This window comes from Lissotriton vulgaris, chromosome 12, assembly GCF_964263255.1.
Source record: "Lissotriton vulgaris chromosome 12, aLisVul1.2, whole genome shotgun sequence".
NCBI lineage: Eukaryota > Metazoa > Chordata > Amphibia > Caudata > Salamandridae > Lissotriton > Lissotriton vulgaris.
Window position 1 is genome coordinate 212734281 of NC_141700.1, and position 21936 is coordinate 212756216.

General features: G+C 37.1%; 1 protein-coding gene across 2 annotated transcripts in view; it reads right to left on the reverse strand.

Moving 5' to 3' along the window:
- Positions 1–616: 616 nt before the first annotated feature.
- The window catches only part of CDH11 (cadherin 11), a 274044-nt gene continuing 252724 nt past the window's right edge, over positions 617–21936 (reverse strand). For both annotated transcript variants that reach the window (XM_086947717.1, XM_086947718.1), the window contains 5 exons: positions 17193–17329; positions 15531–15652; positions 7518–7635; positions 2534–2785; positions 617–1906 (listed from right to left, as the gene is read on the reverse strand). In XM_086947717.1, the coding sequence (XP_086803843.1) occupies positions 1407–1906; positions 2534–2785; positions 7518–7635; positions 15531–15652; positions 17193–17329 (1129 nt within the window). In that variant the 3' untranslated portion in view covers positions 617–1406. The remainder of the gene's footprint in view (positions 1907–2533; positions 2786–7517; positions 7636–15530; positions 15653–17192; positions 17330–21936) is intronic.

The following is a 21936-nucleotide window of genomic DNA, read 5'->3' on the forward strand; positions in this document are numbered from 1 at the left end:
AATCAACTAGTCAGTTGTAGCTTTATTGAAAGCATACTTGATTCTGCATTTCAAGTACAATCATTAAGCAATTATCATTGTAAAGCAATTATAAGTCTTTCATCTGTCAGACCTGGGCAAAAAGCAACTCCATATATTTTCTTATTTTCTGAAATTGTCAATTTAAAGTAACTCAAAGCAATGAAACAGTTGTCATATGAATCTCTCACTCAGGGACTGAAAAATATCTAATTTAGAGCTAGCTGTTGTGAAGGAATCAACAGCTTCATCAAAAATTCTGGAGTAATTAGAATAAAAGAATCCCAGGATGCCACACTCAGATAACAAGGTATTTGTAGGATCACGCTGTATATAAATAAAAAGGGAAAATACAATGAGGTGTCAGTATTTAATCTAAAGGCACTTGTTCAATGTATTGTGTAAAACAGCGTTTTTAAGACAAAATCACACCAGACAATATACATCTCCTTGCAATGATCTCAGACGATCAATATACATCAAGTTACAAATGAAGACTAAAAATTACTTTTAAAATTCACGTATTGCTAAATTGGTGCAAACCGAATCAGCAGAAACTGTGTGATATCCTTCAGTGCTTAGTAATAAAATCAAATAATTAAAAAAAATCTTTTTATTTCAAAGTCTGCTTCTTACATAGAAGCACATATTAAAGCAACAGTACAATGTTCATAAAATATAAGTGTGATGCTGTAACATGTCAGAATACTGATATTTTTGCATGTATACTAAAAATAAGAACTTTTAAATTGTACAAATAGATACATTAAAAATGACATAGAAATAGGTTGTCTCTCACTGCCACAGGACAGAGTTATATCTGGCACGTATTAGTTTAAGACAAGAATATAAGCAAAAGGATTTACAAGAGTCAGCAGTAACAATTTTGATGCTCAAGAGACATTATAATTGTACATTGTACTGTACATACATTATATGGGTTTAAGCTGGCTGAATAGCATATAGTTCAAGTTTAAAAATTCACTACATATAGAGTGTCCAAAGTTTAAGGCGAAATTACAGCTCAAAACTGTTATCCTTTCAAGTCTGTGGAAGCTTCTTTGACATAAAAAGATTCTGGTGTTCGTGTCACATACTGTAAAGATATTTCCATCATCGTATGATAACTTTCAATGTTTTCCTTTGCTTTCATACGTTGATCTTGTGAGTGGTTTTCGATTGTTGAAGGTGATGATCAACTTATGACAAATAGGTCATTCACAGTAATTTACCACTTCAGTATTCTTTTTATTTAAAGAATCCCTTCTGAAATTCGTTACCGTTTACATGAGCCATTTCATTGATTTAAAAAAATACCTGCTTACTATTCTTCCAGATTCCTCAGAATATTAGACACAGTTCTTAAGGCCAGATGTATCACTTCATTGTTAAGAATCATCATCACACGTGTCTTTGGAGCCATACAAGTCTGCTAGTTTCTTAAACCGAGGTCCCCAATTTTGTAGATAGTCATAGTCTAAATCAGAATCTGTTGTTGCTGATTCTAGGGAACTAAGTGACCCAGCCACAGACCCTCTCCCTTCATAGCCATAGATCTGAATTGAGTCATATGGAGGAGCAGTTGGGTCATTATCTGCATCATGTATTCTTGTGTTGATGAAATCATCAACGTCAACACTATGTGGGGCTGGTCTTACTCCATGTTCTCTTGGTGGGTAATGGAATTCTGGTTTTATGTCTTTGCGAGGTAAAAATCCATTTACACCATCTGGGTTTTGTAATGTGGCAATGTCAAAAGCTTCTGTGTCTTCCTCTCCTCCACCTTCGTCATCATAAGTTATGATATTTTCTCGGATATCTTCTTCCTCAAAAACAATTAATGGTTCTTTCTTCTCTCTTCTCAGTGTCACAAACACCACAACGATGACTACAGGAAGAAGGTGGAAGCATAAAGAGTTAGCAAATATGTTGTAGAGTCATCACAAATTACATTCCTGAGTTAATTCCCCTTACAAGGGATGAATAATGTCTTTCAAACTATTCAATGATTTTTACTTATTGATTAAAATGAGAAATACATTCTATGGGGTTTCCTATATATGCATTTGTTCAAAACTCATCCTAATTAACAAGTCAATGTCCAGAGGCTTGGAATAACAAGGTATTAGGGAAGTGTTTGAGCATTTTTATGAGTGAAAGCCAACAGTTCTTATTGCAGTCCAGACCACTGTTAGGTTACTCAACTTAATACCTTCACAGATTACACAAATTAACAATCTGCCACTTGCATAAAATATTAACCATAAAAGAAATTAATCCAGAAAGGTTTACTCTTGCATGTTTACTCTGGCAGACAGTCCTACTTCACAATGAAAATGTTTAAAAGGAAAGAAAGAAAACACTATTCACCTACTTTCTAAATATACATTGATGATTCTCCAAATTGAAGGTGCGTGGCAACAAAAGGTTTGTTTCAACATTAAAGTATATATATGATAGGGTGAAAGACAAAGACTGTAAAAATGCCATGCTTATTCATCTTCATCAAACTTACCTAATAAAATTACAATGCACGCAAGTATGGCAATCAAGGCTCCAGTGCTTAGTCCAGCATTTAGTGGCTGTGGTTCTACATCACAATACAGTGGCATGCCATCATTGTTGCAACTACACACACGAATCGTAAGGGTATTGGTGCTGCTCATTGCTGGAATTCCTCCATCATTTATCACAATTGGAAGAAGGTACACATCTTGCTTCTGTCGGCTAAAGCCTCCACGTCCAACATAAATACTTGCTGAATTATCTATACAAAAACAAAAAGTCGAAATTTTCTTTTAGTTTTTGCTTATAATTGAACATTATTTATTATTTGTGCAAGTGGCCACATAACATTCAATCAAATGACAGAGACCCCAGAAAGACGTGCAAAATATTTTCAGAAAATTGACAGTAAATTAAAGGCTATAATCTAAGGGAAAAAATTGAAAAAATGAACCCTGAATTAAAAGAAGTTCCATTGTATGTGCAAATATGATGCATTCCATAATGTACAGTTTTGACGGTGATAAAGAGACTGACTGAAAAACTGTTTTTGGTAGAGAAGGTGCACCATATTGTGAACTGGTGCTGATGCGCAATTTTAAATAAAACAACTGTAAATTACCAAATGCTACCAAATGCTGCATTTTGATTGCCTACTTTCTAGTTTATATCTACCCACAAGATTAAAATGTAAAATTTGTGCAAGCCTCATTAAATATTAAACTACATAATACTTTTTTTCTTAATGGCTGCTTGTGATGATCACAGAGCTACAAAAAGAACTAGAGTGCTAACCTAGCTCATAGAATGTGTCAGCTCATGCGTAAGGCAGCAATGGAATCCTTCACTTTATTGTCATGAAGTCTGGAGATGGACCTGAATATGTCTCACATTTCTGCTGTTTTAATTTGTTTGAACAAAGACGTTCCAGGAAACAGTCTGTATTGTTTCATGGGTTTTCTTATGTATTTAAATTGTGCCTCTGCTACTGGGCCTAAACTATGCAATTCATGATAGTATATGCAGTGTTTTAAAATAGGAGCCTCAATGTTAAAATATGTGCATCTAGCAAGAGGCTGTTGTCTTACGAAATTGATTATTTGTTCTTTTTATAATTGAACTTTTGATGGTCTTACTGTACTTTGCAATAGAAAAAACACAGTATCTAAATGTATAACTATGTACTTGGAATGTTTTAAAACCAGTACCGCTTCAGAATTTAACAAATAGAGAAAGCACATTAATTGACTATGTGGTGGTCATTGTGTATGAAGAAAGTACTGTACTGTGAAGTGCAACATAGTAACACAGCATGAGCTTAACTAAAAATGGTACAAAGAGCATCTAAACAGCTACATGACACAACAGAAATAGCAAAACCAAGGAGGATTCTTGTTCTTTTTGCATACATACTAATAGATTTTATTTTTGATATGCACAGGAGAAGGGTTTTAACTTTCCACTGTAATGCTTAGTAGCGGGTAGTGCAACTATATCGGAATGCATTTTTCTTTCTGATTAAATAATCACTGCTTGACCAACAATGAAACGTCTTTCAAAATCTTTTATAGTTATTTAAGTTTGAATGAGTAATTCATAAGAAAAACATTTTATGAAGAATTAATACATAATTTTAAATATGGTTTCTAGTTTCATTTTATTTTAACTATAATAAAAAAATTATATTGACGGCTGAAAACTCAGGAAAATGAAACATGCAGTAACTGAAAAAGGAAAAGAGATAAGCAAAATTAAATTCAGAGACCACAGCTAGGTTAGAGGGCATTCTTAGCCCTACGCATGCAATCCATCTGAAAATAGTTTCTTGCCATAGTGTCCATGGGGAAAATATCTTAAAAAATCGAAAGCTATTTATGTTATAGATAGTTCATCAAATCCCAGCAAAAATATTCCTAAACAAGATCACAGAGAAACATCTTACTCCACAAATTTGGGAAAAAAGTATACATTAAGAAATGAACCTCAGCAGAGAAGCAGCATTTAGAGGACTACTGCCATTACCAGTAATATCCTTACAGTATGCTAAAGGTTACACCATGGACATCACCCAATTTTAGAATGGTTAGGGTGGACACTAACCATCCTAATTGAAACAGCTGTACATTTTTGCAGAACGTCATTACATCTAATAGCAAGTGAGGCAATCATATTCAGAAGTGCAATGGTCCACAAGAGGTTTACAGACCCAAACAGGAACATGGGCATCACCTGCTTTGCGTAAGTTCAATCCTTTCATACAATTGGTCCTACTGTTCCTCAAGTTCTTTTATAACAGATGTGACTTTTCACTATTTTTAAATTGTTTTTAGTGTTCTGTTAAATTTTGTAATAACAACCATTGTCAGCATATCTTAATAGCTATTCGTGCAGTTCATACAGAAATTTTGCATACATACATTTCCTTTCTCCTTTCCATCAAGAGATTTGATTTTCACTCTACAGACTATTAGAATATGTAAGAATGGAAGAAGCAATAGTTGTATATGTTCATGTGCTGTCACATCAGAAACAGAACATGAAGGGGCACAAATGTATTAAAAACAAATTAAAGTGATTTAAAAAACAACAGCTAGAAGTCATCATTCATAGTGCCATTGATCACAATCCAGTAATGCAACAATGGACAAACACACACATGCATGATTCTTCAAGCCCCTCCTCATGCTAATACAAATTTTAAAGCTCATAAGAGGTTAAACATAAAAAAGGGAAAGATAACCAAGAAATAAGTCATACTCGTTAGAAATACACAAAGTTTGAAGGCAAACAATACAATTGGAGCAGTTTGATTAAACATTTGAGTCCACCTCCAGACATCAAGAAGAACCTATATATTGCCAGCACCAAAGGGGGGACACTAAGCCATTGCAATGCCTCTAGCGAAAAACAAACTTGCATTGTGGAGTGCTGTGTTGAAAAATTAACTAATGTTTGTCTTAAGGAATTCTTGAGTAACATGAAGTCAATTCCCCACAAGGTATGTGTGATTAATTTGATCTATTTCCATGTGAAATCCTTTAAAGCATGCACTAAACATATGAGAACAAGAAAGCAGTAAGATTACTGAATTGACTAAACACAGAGCTATTGGGGTTTAATTGTCAAGCCATCCCAATATTAGGGTTGATTCTCCGACGAAGCCTGTAGAGAGGCATCCTCAAAATCCAACAAGGTTTGAAACAACTATGCTTATCTTAATTCAAATGGGGTCCTCCTTAAAGTTTACCATACACTACAATGAAAGAAGAAGCTCAGTCTCATACTCACAACTATCAACCTGAATCAATTGACTGTGAAGAATAGCAATGCAATGTATTGCCTGGTTGAAGGTAGATTTTACTATTCTCAGATGTGATGGAGAGAAGGGGTGGAAACATGGAACTTGGACAGCGCCTCAGTACACTCAATTTCACATCACATATAGTTCACAATTTCAAATGCAAAGGAATAAAGTAGTACCAAACCACATTATTTTTTGTGAAGTACTTTCAGAGGAGTAGTGACTTAGCATTTCTGGATGATCATCCTTTTTGTGTCTGGCAAGACTAATTTGTTTGTGGTTGGTCTCTGTCTGTAATCACACAGATGAGGTCAAAATCGATGGACTGGAATACGGCTTTTAGTAGCAACCAATGAGTGAGAATAATTCAAGCATTTTATGGGATAGATTAATTTAAGCATTCCATGCATATATCTCAATTATGCGGTCTAAGGGAAAATGCTGATGCCACACAAGAATATCATCAGAAGAGATTGATATTTTCTTAGTGCATACTTGATGAACAATCAAATTAACTATTGTTGATTGATGAATGCCATACATCTTGGCTTAAGAGTCAATATAAAAGGAATGTGGACATGGGTAGAGGAGTTGTGCTCCTTTGAACAAAATACTTGAAAGTTACAAACCATAGTCATACAAAATATAAATTATGGGTTGTAGATATGGCACTGTGACCATGCAAATAAATCCCATCAAGAGCATTCATAGCATTGGCATTTCTTTATTTGCTGACTCACAACTGATGACGTACTAGTTGTGCCATGACTGGTGAATCCAGCGATGTTTAATATCAAATGTACAGAGCTGAGTAAAAAGTAAGGTGGCTTGATAATTCATTGCAGCAGGAGGAGATCCTGCAAATGATATAATATTAATGCAGAGTGCTTTAAAAGATAAGGTGAAAGCAAAAACTATAAAACTAAGAAATTTTAATAGGTGTACACATTCTTTACATTTACAAATTCTATACATGGAAGAAGCATTTCAATGTAAATGTGATGTCAAATTAAGAAGAAATCAAAAGCCAGGCAGTATGAATCCATCAATATAACTCCAAAAGCATCAAATGTGTATGATCCAAATGAAGAGTGTACCATAAAGCTATAGGCAGAATTATTAGTATTATAATTCTTATGTTTATATTGAAGCAAAATGCATACTTCACAGACGGTGTCAAAATCATGCATATTTGTAAAAACCCTTGTAACAATTCTGTCACCTCACTCCCACATGGCCAACAAAAAACGAAAAAAATATATAGTGAAGGATTTTTCTGACATTATATTTTCTGTTGAGATGGGACAGTGAATTCAGTATAGCTGATCTGCAGAGAATTGATGTACAACACTGGAATGACCAAAAGGTATCTGTATTTAGTATAATGATGCCATATTCCTATTTCAAGCAAATGAAATTATTCCTCTGTCCGCTCAGCCAGGAGCCCCAGTGTCACTTCATTGGCTAAACAGTGATCACTGCCTATCAGGATTTCCATACACTAGGCTCATTTGAGTTTTACACGTCTTCAGTCCATGCAGTTTATTTACCTCCAGAAATTAACAATAACCGCTTATTAGCTTGTATGAAAGTAAGACATTTTTATGCATTGACAACATTTTATTTGAGTTTTTGAAATGGGCCTACATATATTGATTTGCCACATGTAAACTCGTGAATAAGTATTACAAACCTCTGTTGTCTCTGAGTGTAAAATTTGGATTATGAACAATTTCGTGGGGTAGACTGAAGAGAAATCTTGGTCCATTTGCTGAATCATCCTTGTCTATTGCACTAATTGTAATGATTTGCTGAAAAAGAAAGATTTCTTGTAAGACTTTGAAATGTTGCACATCAGTTAAATTACTTAATTTATTTAGCGCATATTAACATCTATTTTAAAATCTGTGTTAACACCATTTTACCTGTACCAAGAATTAATTCACATGAGAGAAATCTCAAGGGTGGTGTTATAATCATTCAAATAATAAAGAAGTGGCTCAGACACAAATGGTTGTGCACCAGGCTACAAAAGAAAGAAGAACAATTCCTTTAGATTAGAAAGTCGGCAGTGCTTTCTAAGTAATGCTTCCCAACACGTTCAACTACACTTTATTATTCATTTGCAAATGGTTGTATAATGGCATAACTTTTTTTTACATTCATATTGTTTGCCTCTTTTGGTGATAAGAAAGGTTTTTCCTACTCTCTGCCAGCACAGAAGCAACTGTTTCTACTAGTTAGAAAAATGTAAAGACCACTGTCATAATTGGCTTCCAAGTATTGTATCCTCTTTAAACTTGCACTTGTTTCTATAAAGAAGCTACATGAGACTTGTATTTATGCAATCAACAATACACACATTTTACCAAGTGTATTGGAAGACTGGATGCAGTCAGACCCCTATTTTAGGACAGCCTGTAACCATACATTAGATATTTAGCACTACATTTGATGCACTGGTGGCTAAACTTTTTATCTGGGTTGTCTAACCCTCTGAATATGCCATGTATGCTTTCTAGACATCCTGCCTTCCACTCAATACCAAATAAATTAACTATACATCATTGTAATCTGCAACTGCACCCCAAGCTACATTGGACCTCTTAGCGTCCATAAGAATTGTTACCAAAAACAATCATGCCTGTCCAATTCCATATTCTTATGAGTAGCAGCCATTTCAATTGATTTAAGAGTGTATGAACAGCGGATAAGCCTCTTTCCCCTAAATGAATATGTGCTTCACAAAAGGGAAGTGGACACACTTTGAATGCCTCACCCACTCTCTCCCTGCTAATCACAGACAACTCGTCTACCCCACTAATGGCTCTTCAAGAACAATAAGGTACATACTTTGCATAACCGTTGCAATGCATAACAACAATGTGAAATAGTGCATGGATTGGATTCTTAAATCGGAAATGTGATAATGCATGTAGTCCTTTTAGGGTCAGTGTAATTACCAATCCTGATGTACCAAATGGACCACATGCACCTCAAATATGACTAAACATTCTTGTTTTCTATTTTGCTAGATTGGTCAAGTTCGACATTTACCATCCAATAAGTGATATGTGCTAAAGGATAATTGTTACACACTTCAGAAAGCAGAACTATCAACCTCAGAACCAAAATGTGTTTGAATAGCCACTGTCCAAAATATATGGTCATCATGCCACATTCTGCAATATTTCAAATTATTGTCTGATGATATCAGAACATTGCCATGAAGCTACATATAAGGTATGTTTTAGACCAGCATAACAATGTCTATAATTAAGGTTTTGAGAAACATTTCAGAAAGCGATTTGTTTTAGAAAGAAGCTGCAGCGCATGATAAACCAGTTATCACTGAAATGCTTATGTAGACAAATTGATGTTAGGTAGCCAATGCTCTAAAATGTGATTAATTCATACTCTACTGCAGCTGTAATTCTAACCCACTTAATGACTAAATGTCATGCAGTAGGGGAAGTGGAGGCACACTATTTAAATGGTACCTATCCTTCCCATAAAGACTTATGTTTATTGCAACTGTACAGCAACTTATTGTTCTGTAGTATATATGTAGAGGTGATAAGCAGTGAAATACTACAATACAAATGTATATCCCTGTTTGTTCAGCAAGGGGTATAGTGACTGTATATGCAGATGTTGAAGTATTTGGAGGTAGATTCATTGGATACAATTATTGGCCACTGAGGGCACTACACCTAAATCAATTTGTGGAACTCACATTCTAAATTTCTTTGTTTCTTTATGAACTTTCATCGTAAAAATAATCTGTACACATATAATATTTGATTCAAGAAAATATATTTATACCCATCTTCTTGCACTCCATCATATTTGGGGAAAGTCCACTTACTAACCAGGAAAGGGATTTATGCATGCTTTTGACACAAGTACATTTTCAGACTTTTTCCGTTGCTGAGAGGGGCGAGAGAAGAGGTTGTGAGTATCTATAAATTATGAATGTTTATGGCTATTTACAAGCTGGGAGCAATCTCCAGTACTGTTTACCCGTGTCATGTCCACCCTTCACTGGTGCTCAAAGATTTACTCACACAAAAGATTTTCTGTGACATCTTTTTACTTGTGTAAATCCAACTTTTGAGAATAGCAAAAACTGGTTTTGCACCCCTAACAATGCATATTTTGGCATGGAGGTCAACGTTAAAAGATGCAATAAGTTTGGGAATCAGGGCCTCAGTTAACTGTGCTATTTATTGATAGTTTCTCACTCCTGCTGCCACACTGAAGTGCTCAAATACATTTTCACATTGAATGCACTAGTAAATGTGACCCTAGTAATGACAGTACCTACTTGTAGTCCTGCCAGTAATTACTGATTGCTTTTCAGCTTGAAGTCTTTCAGTGTGCTAAAGGGAAGCAATATAAACTGTGATGGGTAATTTTATTCAGAGAAAGGTCGCTGAACTAGAAAAGGCAGCTGTGAGGTGAGGACATTGAGGAAGTGTGGTAGAGGTAAAGCACACTTGAATTTTCAAATGCGTTCAATCTAATACTTTCCAAATGTACACAGGCATGTGGGGATAGACTTAACCACAAAAACATTGCAAATAGCATACACCTAATTCTCCACTCCAATGCATATATGTAAAATGTGTCTTATATACATGCAAACCGAAATATCCATGCATAAAAAACGTGGATACAATAATAAGTAACAACCTGCAGTTGTGTCCTTCTCACATCCCTTAATGTAAGTGAACAGTGTGCATTTTATTGTATAGTATTGTAGAACTTATACAATGATTCATACTTCTTGCAAGGGCAGAAGAAGCTCTAATTTGCAAATGGTTCTTGGGCTCCCTTTAAGAGTATGGAGTGGAAAGGATGCTGCATGTACTTTGTACTTCATGGGAGATACTGGGGGACGTAAATGAGGTTCAAAACATGCTTCAAATATGGTGTAATGTATTTCACTGCACTTAATTGTCAGGTGTTGTGGAGTGTGATATTAGGTGCATTAGTATATACCTTATTATTTTTATAATTGTTCATTTGGATCATGAGACGTTGTATCATGTTGCAGCATTTGAACGTACTGAGATAGATTATTGAGGAAAGTAGTGTGGTCTATGAATTAAAAAGGTAATACCAAAAGTCTCAGAATTAGGGTCCATGTGAAGGAATCTTAATTTGATAGCTCATTTGTAATCAGGGCCTAAATGAGCTAAAGCACCACACATCACAATCCCTTGCTACTCCGGGATCAGAAGAAGCATTCATTAGCTTGTAACTCTGGGACTAGTGTAAGCATTAATCAGCTCACAGCCCCTTGATACTGTGGGACCAGAATAAGCATTAATCAGCTCACAACCATTAGCTACTCTGGGACCAGAATAAGCATTAATTAGCTCACAGCGCCCCTTGATATTCTGGGACTAGAATAAGCTTTAATCAGCTCACAACCTCTTGATACTCCTGGACCAGAACAAGTATAACTAGTTCACAACCCGTTGCTATTCTGGGACCAGGAAAAGCATTAATCACATCTGAACTCTGGGACCAGTGTAAGCATTAATCAGCTCTGAAGTCTGGGACCACAGTAAGCATTAATCAGCTCACAGCCCTTTGCTACTCTGGGACCAGGATGAGCATTATTCAGCTCTGAACTCTGGGACCAGAGAAAGCATTAATCAGCTCACAATCCCTTGATACTTTGAGACCAGAATAAGCAGTAACCAGCTCAGAGCCCTTTTGATACTCTGAGACCAGAATACGCATTAATCAGGTCCCAACTTCTTCATACTCTGGGACCAGAATATGCATCAATCAGTTCACAACCGTTTGCTACTCCAGGACCTGAATAAACACTTATCAGCTCATAACCCTTTGCTACTCTGGGACCAGAATAAGCATTAATCAGCTCACAACCCCTTTTTGATACTCTGGGACCAGAATAAGCATTAATCCACTCACAACCTCTTTATACTCTGGGACCAGAATAAGCATTAATCAGCTCACAATCCCGTAATAATCTGGGACCAGAATAAGCATTAATCAGCTAATAACCTCTTGATACTATGGGTCCAGAATAAACATTAATCAGCTCACACCCCAATGCTACTATGGGACTAGAGTAAACATTAATCAGCTCACACCCCTTTGCTACTATGGGACCCGAATACGTATTAATCGGTTCACAACTCTTTGCTACTCCGGGACCAGAATAAGCATTAATTAGCTCACAATCCGTTGCTACTCTGTGACTGGAATACGCATTAATCAGCTCACAACCCTTAGATACTCTGAGACCAGACTAATCATTAATCAGCTCACAACTCTTTGCTACTCCAGGACAAGAATAAGCATTAATCCACTCACAACCCTTTGCTTATCTGGGACCAGAATAAATATTAATTATCTCACAATACCTTGATAGTGTGGGACTGGAATACATTTTAATCAGCTCACAACTCTTTGCTACTTTTGTACCAGATTAAACATTAATCATCTCACCACCCCTTGCTAATGTGGGACAAGAATAAGCATTAACCAGCTCACAGCCCCTTGCTAGTCTGGGACCTGAATAAGCATTAACTATCTTTCACCTCTGCAGCCCAAATAAACATTAATCAGCTCACAACCCTTTGATACTCTGGAACCAGAACAGCAATATACAGCACACAGCCTCTTGATACTCTGGGGCCAGAATAGGCATTAAGCAGTGCAAAGCACTTTGCTATGGGAAGATCAGAATAATCATCAATCAGTTTGCAAATCTGGGACCAGAATAAGCATTAATCAGCTTGCAACCCCTGGCTAATCTGGGACCTGAATATGCATTATTCAACCTGCAACCCCGTTCCACTCTGGGACCAGAATAAGCCTTAATCATCACTCTGGGACCAAAATAAGCATTAATCAGCTCACACCCATTTGATACTCTGGAACCAGAATAAGCATTAACCAGCTCACAGCCCCTTGCTACTCTGGGACCTGAATAAGCATTAACTATCTTGTTCCTCTGCGGCCCGAATAAACATTAATCAGCTCACAACCCTTTGATACTCTGGAACCAGAACAGCAATAATCAGCACACAGCCTCGTGATACTCTGGGGCCAGAATAGGCATTAAGCAGTGCAAAGCCCTTTGCTATGAGAAGATCAGAATAATCATCAATCAGTTTGCAAATCTGGGACCAGAATAAGCATTAATCAGCTTGCAACCACTGGCTAATCTGGGACCTGAATATGCATTATTCAACTTGCAACCCCTTTCCACTCTGGGACCAGAATATGCCTTAATCATCTAACAACTCTGGGACCAGAATAAGCATTAATCAGCTCACACCCATTTGATACTCTGGGACCAGAATAAGCATTAATCAGCTTGCAACCACTTGCTACTCTAGGACCAAAATATGCATTTAATCAGCTCACATTCCTTTGCAACTCTCAGACCAGAATAAGTATTAATCAGTGAGGTCATTAATGGTTTACATCCAACTCATAATCTCTTCTCATAGTTAATGTGTCTGCTCCTTCAGAGCTCCTGTCTGAACTGGGGTGGCGTGGTGAGCAAAATAACGATGGATTAAACCCAGATCTGTGACTGGGGGTGAATGGTTTGCCAATGTGCAACATTCCGTCCATCACCTTGTGTGTTCAAAATCTTCTCTTAGGCCAGGGGCTTTAAACATAGGTTATTAGATGATCAAGGTAACCTCTGACTGTTAAGATGACTTACATTTATATTAATTGTATCCTTCGTACTTATCTGAATACCGCAAATATATCCGGCCCACTTGATCTATTTTAGACATCCCTGTTTAACGCTCATTAACATTGTATACATTTGTATAACTAGGGTACCAGCTTTGGCAGTGATAATTGATTGCACAAGAGTTCTAATGGAGTGTATAGCTCTGTTTTTGACAAGTTGCAGCAGATTTTGAAGTTTTGAATAATAGAAACCAAAACAGCGACAAAAGGACATAACAGCAGTACAGGGAATCAACTACACAACAATACAAGATGACAGTAAAAAATATAATACACAAGAAAAACTCAGCACAAGGAAACTCATAAACAACAAATTACACCCAATAACCATCAGCCACAAAGCAGAAGAAAATAATAATGCATCACAAATTTAATGCTACATAATAAAATAACACAACCACAAACCTCAAAATATAAGATAATACCAACCACAACATTAGGAAAACAACAAATAATACAGCTCAACACTACATAATCTAACATAGCATGTGAAGTTATTTACTATTGTGTTTTGCTGATGCGTTGGTGTGTTGTATTGTTTTAGCGTGTATACCTACTCCTATGCTATTGTTTGTTGCACCCTTTTACTTTGGTATTTTGTGTTGATTTGTTCCCAAGTTGTGTTTTTTCTTGTATTTTGGATAGTTGTGCTCCCATGTTATATTTTTATGTCAAGTTTGTGTGTGGTTGTGGTGGCAATGTGGTGTGTTTGTGCACTGGAGTTGTTTTGTTTTATAATTATGTTATGGTGGTGTTATATATTGCTTTCTTTTGTTAATCAATGTTGTTTTCTTGTATTATTGCAATACAGCTAGTGGAATCCATCAGCTTACACAGACACAAACAATGAATCCACAAACTGATCACTTTGCTGCACAAGTCTTCAATTAAGATCAGCCACCCTCAGAAACTTCCCAAATAGTTACATGTAATACCTAGTCTTAACATAATGTAATCTTATACCAGATGGCCAGATGATGTCTTGATCTAAAGTCAGTAAGAAAATAGGTTCACATTCCATTATTTCATAATGCTGTCATGTTTGCTTCTTATCATTTTTGGAAACATAAATCCATCTAAAATATGCTGTGTTATTATTCATCCCTCTGCTAGCTGACATTCAGTAATATGTCTAATAACAAAAATTGGAGATGCCAAGAATGCTATGGCCATCTGCTTAGAATTTGGTTGAATGATTAGACCTACACTATTTTACAATTCTACGTCTGTAGTTTTAGCAATGATTCCACTCATGTTATGCTCATTGAAGGGTCACAAACAAAAGATCAGTACAATAAAATTATATAGGTATGTAGAATAGTGAAGTGGACCAAATAAAACATATCCTCAACCTACTTCTTACATACTTTACCTGCATGAATTGTTACCCAAAAGAACATACCCATCTTCCTCCTTTTAAGATTTCTCTGTGGACCTTGTGAATGATGGAGATATTTTAGGACTTAAGTCAAGCTGCCTCAAATGACAGTTACCGTGCAGAAATAGTGACCAAGACCACTGCAGAGACTGAGTTAAGAGTCCAGTGTTTAATATGGATGTATTTGAAGTGGTCTTTTACTAATAAGAATACCATAGTTTAATGATCTATGAAATGCAAGCAGAAGCACATAAATATCTATGAACTGGCGGTAAAGCTTGAGCATGCCGCTTAACACTGGCACACAATTTTCTTTTCAATGAACTGCATGTACCCAATGAGTAGAAGCTGGCTCATTAGTGTTCTTTTTAATCAAAGTTTTTTTTGTCTTAATTGGTTTTAACCCTGTCTGGATGAAACATGATGTAGAGATTACAAACTGGGTGTGCTAATGTGCAAATCACTGAGTTCAATTAGTAATGAGCTAAAAGATCTACAATAATGGTGAATCATTTTGAAAAATAATACATTAAGCGTTTTAATTGTAAACAGTTTCATAAAAAAGAAAACTACCTGGTTCTTTTGGGCCTTTTCACAGATAACTGGCTCATACAGTTTTGCAAACTCTGGTGCATTGTCATTAACATCAGTGACTTTAATAGTTACAGGAACTTTGACTTCATGTATGCGGTTATCTATAAGAAAATATGAACATGAAAAAATAAATCATGATACATTTTTGCTTGCTTGTCTACATGGCTTGTATCCTGCACCACCATCTCTAAAGGACAAAAGTTGTTCTTGCACTGCACAAAAATCAACAACAAGAAACACAATGCAGTCTGGCTAACTGCTCAACACATATTGCAAAATTCCCCAGTTTAAGAGTCATACCTATAGATAGACAACCTTTCTCAGTGGGTGTTATTTTCTGAGGTCCATTTTTCTAATATAATTATTCTAACACATTATATATCTGCTCAGATGTGTTTTCCTAGGGGAACACATTTTCAGGGGATATACAGAAAATAAATATTCTGAGTAAAAAAAAGTTTTTATGTCTTAAAATGACCAATAAATTAGGTTTGGCCTCACTTAATGTAATTTCTCATAAGGAATGTCTCTTCATTTAATGCTTGCTTTATCTTGCTTTATCATAAACACTACTTTCTTAGCTTTCCCTAGAGGTTACTTACTGTATTTTAGAAAAATTACAAAGTTGGCACAATATAGATGAACACCAGCTTGCAATTCTGAGGAAACAATTCACCAATATTGACATTGTTAAGAAGGGTGAATGAGTAAAGGGGAGTACATGAAATTCCTAGCACTTGAATATATAGCTCTGCATCAACATGGACTAACTGTGTCAAATGTTATCTTCACTTAACCAAGCACCAGGGAATTTAGCAAGTCGGATGGAAGAGCTGACCTTTTCATGTCTACTACAGATGTTTAATGGTGTGTTTGTGCTGTAATATTAAAACAAATCTGCAATACAGGGGTCTTTCTAAACACGTAAAACAAATAAAGGTACATTTGAAGTGATCCAAAAACAACTTTTTCAAATTAACAATTTTAATATTGACTTCAAGTTATTTTCTTACAATACTGAATTTAGGGGAAAAAACAATTCATATTATTCTTATTTAATTTTTTTCACCTGTTTCCTGTCTTTGGACATTTTTAAGTTACTCGCTGCTTGCTTGTTTGATTTTGCTTTACTATGATTGAAAACTCCCTAAAGAATGGTGTGAATATGTTTAAAGTCACTAACTTGCGTAAACTCCCTAAAATACCCCCACATTTTTCAGTGCCCAGAATTCAACCATTTGAAATCTTTTCTGAATTGTGCAGAAGAGTAAACATTTCCCCACTGCAATGTAGCAGAAACTGCCTGGTCAGCCTGCTGCACCAACTCCCCCTCAACCTCTCCTCTTTATCCCCCCATTTGAAACTTACAGTTGCCTCTGCAAGTGCCCATCATGCCTAGAAACTAGGGCTCCAGAATCCTGAAGATAGAACTGCATGTTGCCAAGAGCACTCACATCTTACCACCTCCCCAGGATGCTAAAGTATAATCAGCAATTGCAAAAGTCATTTAGTGCCTAAAGAAAGGATCGTACCTTTTAAATATGTGTTTTTTTTTTAATCCCAAAGATAAATCATCAGCATTGTTTTTCTGAAAAAAAATTGTTGATGACTTATAAATAAACATCTAACAGGAATACTTACTGAGTTCAAAAGCAATGACTGAAATGTTGTGATAAACAATTTCCTCTCTATCCAAGGGTTTGGTGGTCTTAATGATACCTTCTTCTGCACTGATACTGAAAAACCTGTCAAGGTCAGTGTGGCGATCAATGGAATACCTAGAAAAGATCATCACAGTATAATATCACATTGAGATTAATAAACAAAACAATATTAATATAGAAGATACGTCTTACAAAATAAAATATTATATGCAGATATCATAGTTTACAGAAGGCCACAAATTTGCCATTTCAAAGTATTCCAAAAAGTGATGGTTGGAATGCTTAGTTAATATCAGCCACTGGCAATTATTCAGGGCAGCATCCCAATACATCATTATTTTTCATACCATGTCACCTCAGCTTGGACTCAGCTATATGCAAATAAGTGTTGACCCTGCTCCAATGGCAACAGTCCAGCCGGAATCACCAAGCCAGGTCCACCCTGAGAAATAATGATGGATCAGGAGGAGGCCTGAGTAATTACCAGTGGCTGAGATTAATTCAAGCATTCCATCCATCACTTTTTGTATACTTTGAACTGTAGCCATACGTGGGATGGGCATGCCCAGAGGTGAGTCCTGTGCACACTGTAGCACTGTCACGAGGATGTACCCGGCTGATAAGCCCATAGCTAGGGCAAAGCTGGTCCTGGGTTGCTTGTAATCCAGTTCAGGTCAGAACTGGCTTGGCAGATCAGGCTGAACTTTTCCCATTGGATCAGGGTCAAGACTGACTTATAACTGGATCCAAACTGAGGTGGTTTGGTGTGCAAAGTTGCAATGGATTGGGTTGCAGCCCAAGAAAATATGATTGGCTGAAATTAAATCAAGTATTGCATCTATCACTTTTTTCTATACTTTGAAACACTTGCATTTGGCATACATAAAACAACCACAAATAAATATGTTTTATGTGGCAGTGTGTGCTTCCCCACAGGTAAAATTATGTATCTATTAGAAAATGCTTATAGTAATAATTCATTAAATTTAAATAATATTTTCAATTTTTTTTCCCAGATAAAGGATTCATTACTTTGAAAATAGATAGTATTTTAGCCACAAATTATGGGGGCCTAGTTGCCAACAGCATTTTTTAGTTAATTTAGTAGTACTTCAAGTGTGCAATAAAATGCTATTCATAAGCCAATGTGCAGAGCTCTACGTCTCCCCCTCTCCTATCTTTCATGTTTGGAAAGTTCTGGCGTGACTGAAAAGATCTCCACAGACATAGGCATATGTATTATTAGTAAATGCGGGAGCAGTGGAGAAATAGCTGGAAAATGGGGAATATATATGAATAAAAGGAAGACGTCGAGGGAGGAAAAAGAAGATTTACATATCTCATAGAGAGAGGTTTAAGGAGGGAGGAGCACCCACCCAGGAAAAGAGTGAACCCTCTGCTATTCACAACCTGCACTTCTAAAGTTATCCCAGACAAAAAGACCAAAATCATAATTGTAGATGCCCTATGGCTTCCCTGGCATTACCTTAAAAAATTACCAGTGTGACCAGGGGAGGTAGAGGTCCCTGGGGCAGCAGAGGGGGGGGGGGGCACAGGAGCCCCCTTACTTTAATATTAAATCTTGTCCCAAAGAGGTGGCGGGCTGTGGGGCTCGCACGGGTCCCCCGCATCATTATTAAAATATTCCCATACCCAAAGGGGGCCTAGAATAAACAAAGCCTATGGCCTCTCCCACATTCTCGGGAACCACCACCTCCCCAGGGCTAGATTTCATATTAAAGCAAGGGGACTCTTGTGCCCCCCTGCCCCCCTTGCCTCCCTGAGGTACACTGTTTATTTTTTAGGGTAATGCGGGGGAGGCTGTAGGACATCCCCTACTGTCTGGAGACTGTCACCTCCTAGGGAACATACTTTATTTTTTTTAAACGGGAAGGACCTATGGTCTCCCTCGCAGCCCGAGGACTGCCACCTCCTCTGGCACAAACAGAATAATTAATGGGGTCTGTTGTGGCCCCGGGAACCACCATCTCCCCTGGGCAAATTTAAAGAAAGGGCCCCCCTCTAGGAGCCCTACATGGCCCCGGGGACTGTCACCCCGCAGGGCCGGCTCCAGCAATCTTCTGGGCACCCACCCCTAGGACTTCACAGGTTACTATGGTGCTTGTGCCAAGCCATAGCAAACCTGCTCTGCTTTCAGCAAGCGAAAGCAGAAAATGATCTTGGTTGCTGAAAGCAGAGCATGTCTGTTTTTCTGCCCGCTGTGAAGTAGGCAGTGAAACAGACATTGCTTCGGAATCCAGGGAGCTGCATGTTAGCTAAGGCTAATTTATAATTGCACTGAGAACTGTTCAATAATGTTTTTCATACCATCCACAGTCTCCAATGTGAGATTATGCTCAAATGGGCTGACCCTACATATTGGCATCGCAGGGAGACTACGTATGATATGCTTTTGTTCTATAGGTTTTAAAGTAAAGTATACCAATGGCTCTAAAATGTCAAAACTGTGATCTTTTCCCTACAATATTCAAACTAATTTGCTCACCAGTCCTCAATCTGTACCCAACTGGAGAGTCTCCATTACACATAGATAAAACGTTCTTTGCTGAAACATGCTGAACATCATTCTACATAGGCATAATTCATTACTCCAAAACTTCACTAGATGGCTAAAAACAAATAGGAGGATGCCTTAAAATACCAAACAGTCACAGGTTTACATAAAGTTCTTCTTCATTATTTATTCCTGTGGCTATCTTAATATTCTTATTGAATATGCATATCAACTTTAGTCTTCTAAACTGCTGTTCCCTATTACCACCTCAATATTGGGAGGTACCAAATCAATCACAAATAAGCACACTTGGACACATCTCCATAGTGCACTTCCTTGAAGTGTCAGGCTTCAGGGTACCTTTGGTCTCTATTCTGAAATGCCCTAATGTGTTGGAGAATTATTTGATGCACTTTCAAAATTGTGCTGCCTACATACATCTTTGGGCATGTACACTTGAGGACATACACTGCTAACTCACCTTTACAATTCAATGCTGCTCTGATTTTGTATTGTTTGTTAGTCAGTTGAGACATTACTTCTTCTGTGTTTACCCCATATCTGCAGGCCATACATCTAAAACAGCTTTTGAACTTGGGACACCATCAGCCAGTTTTCTGGGGCCTGCATTTCGTGACTAGTGACTACCAACTCCTGTTGCTTCGATTTAGTGCAACAAAAAGTCATTAGTGGACTAGATCATAATGTGTGTCTCATAGTGGGATCCTCTGAGATGAATCTGCTTGTAGTTCCCTGCGCGAGGAAGGTCAGATGGGGTAGTAGAGCATTTTCCATTGTTGCCCCTTGGTTATGGAATGCCCTCCCTTGGAGATTAAGGCCCAACCGCCTCTGGCCCTCTTTAAAAAAGCGCTCAAAACTTGGTGCTTTATCAAAGCCTACCAGTAAGGATTCATATTTGTTCCACCTAGCATTCTTTTTTTGGTTAGGCGCCTTGACGCCCATTGGGCTTAGTAGCGTGCTACAAATCGGATTTCATTCACATTTAATAAGATGCCAATGTCTGGAGCAAATTCTCCTACTCTTTTGATGCTTTATTTACTGTACCCCATGATCATTCTCAGCTCTTGTTGATTTTCACCCAAGTTTCTCTTTGAAGTTTCACATCTCTGAAAAAGGACCTTTTCAGGGTCCTTTTGATTCCCCCTGCTTATGGCATTACCAACTACTGCACTGATATAGTCCCACAATAAAAACCTGTCCTTACGTTCTTCTTGTACCTCCCAACTTTTTATCACTATAATTCTGCATTGTTCTTTGGTTCTCTATATAGGGGATACTGAACTTAAGTTTGTTAGGGTGAAAGCTATGTGCATGTAAGGAATTACTCAGAGTTGGATTCCTATATGTTTTAGTGTGGATTATGCCATTTCTAACAAACACTGATAAATCCAAAAAATGAACCTCACTCTTACTGATAGTAGTGGTAAAGTGCAAATTCAAATGATTGTTATTGAGTCTTTCAGTAAAATGGTTCACTGTCACTTCTGTACCCCTCCAAATGACAAAGAGATTGTCAATAAAACATGTCTAAAGGACCACGTTTTCTGACCATTCCACAGCAAAATTATTTGCGTGCACCTTCTCCGCCCACCAACCCATACGCAAATTAGCATTACTGGGCACGAAGCAGGAGGCCATAGCTGTTCCCCTCTTTTGTCTGTAAATTAACGTGTCAAATAGTTAAACACCAATGAAACATAGACAATATAATTTTGGAATGTTGTAAAAGGCCTATTGGTCTACTGCCCAAAAAATAATCAATGACTCTCAGGCCATCATTGTGGGAAATACTTGTGTAAAGTAATGTAATGTCCATCGTGATTAGAACATAAGAATCCTCCGAGCTAACATCAAAGATTCTTCTCAATAAACTCCCAGTGTCCTGTATATAAGAGGATAGATTTTGTACAGATTGCGGCAGAAAGAAATGAATACATTTTGAGATGTTCTTAAACACTTCCCCAATAGCCAATATAATTGACCTCCCTGGGGTGTTGCTGATGTTTTCGTGAATTTTCGTATGAGATATAACATGGGTGTGGTCGGACATTCCACTTTAAAAAATTATACTCTTCTTGGGAAATTAGACAAAACCCACACCAACATGACAACACTGCATTAAAAGATACCCTCACACCCATTATCTCAGCCTTAGTTGCTGTACAATAACACTCGATGTTACTTA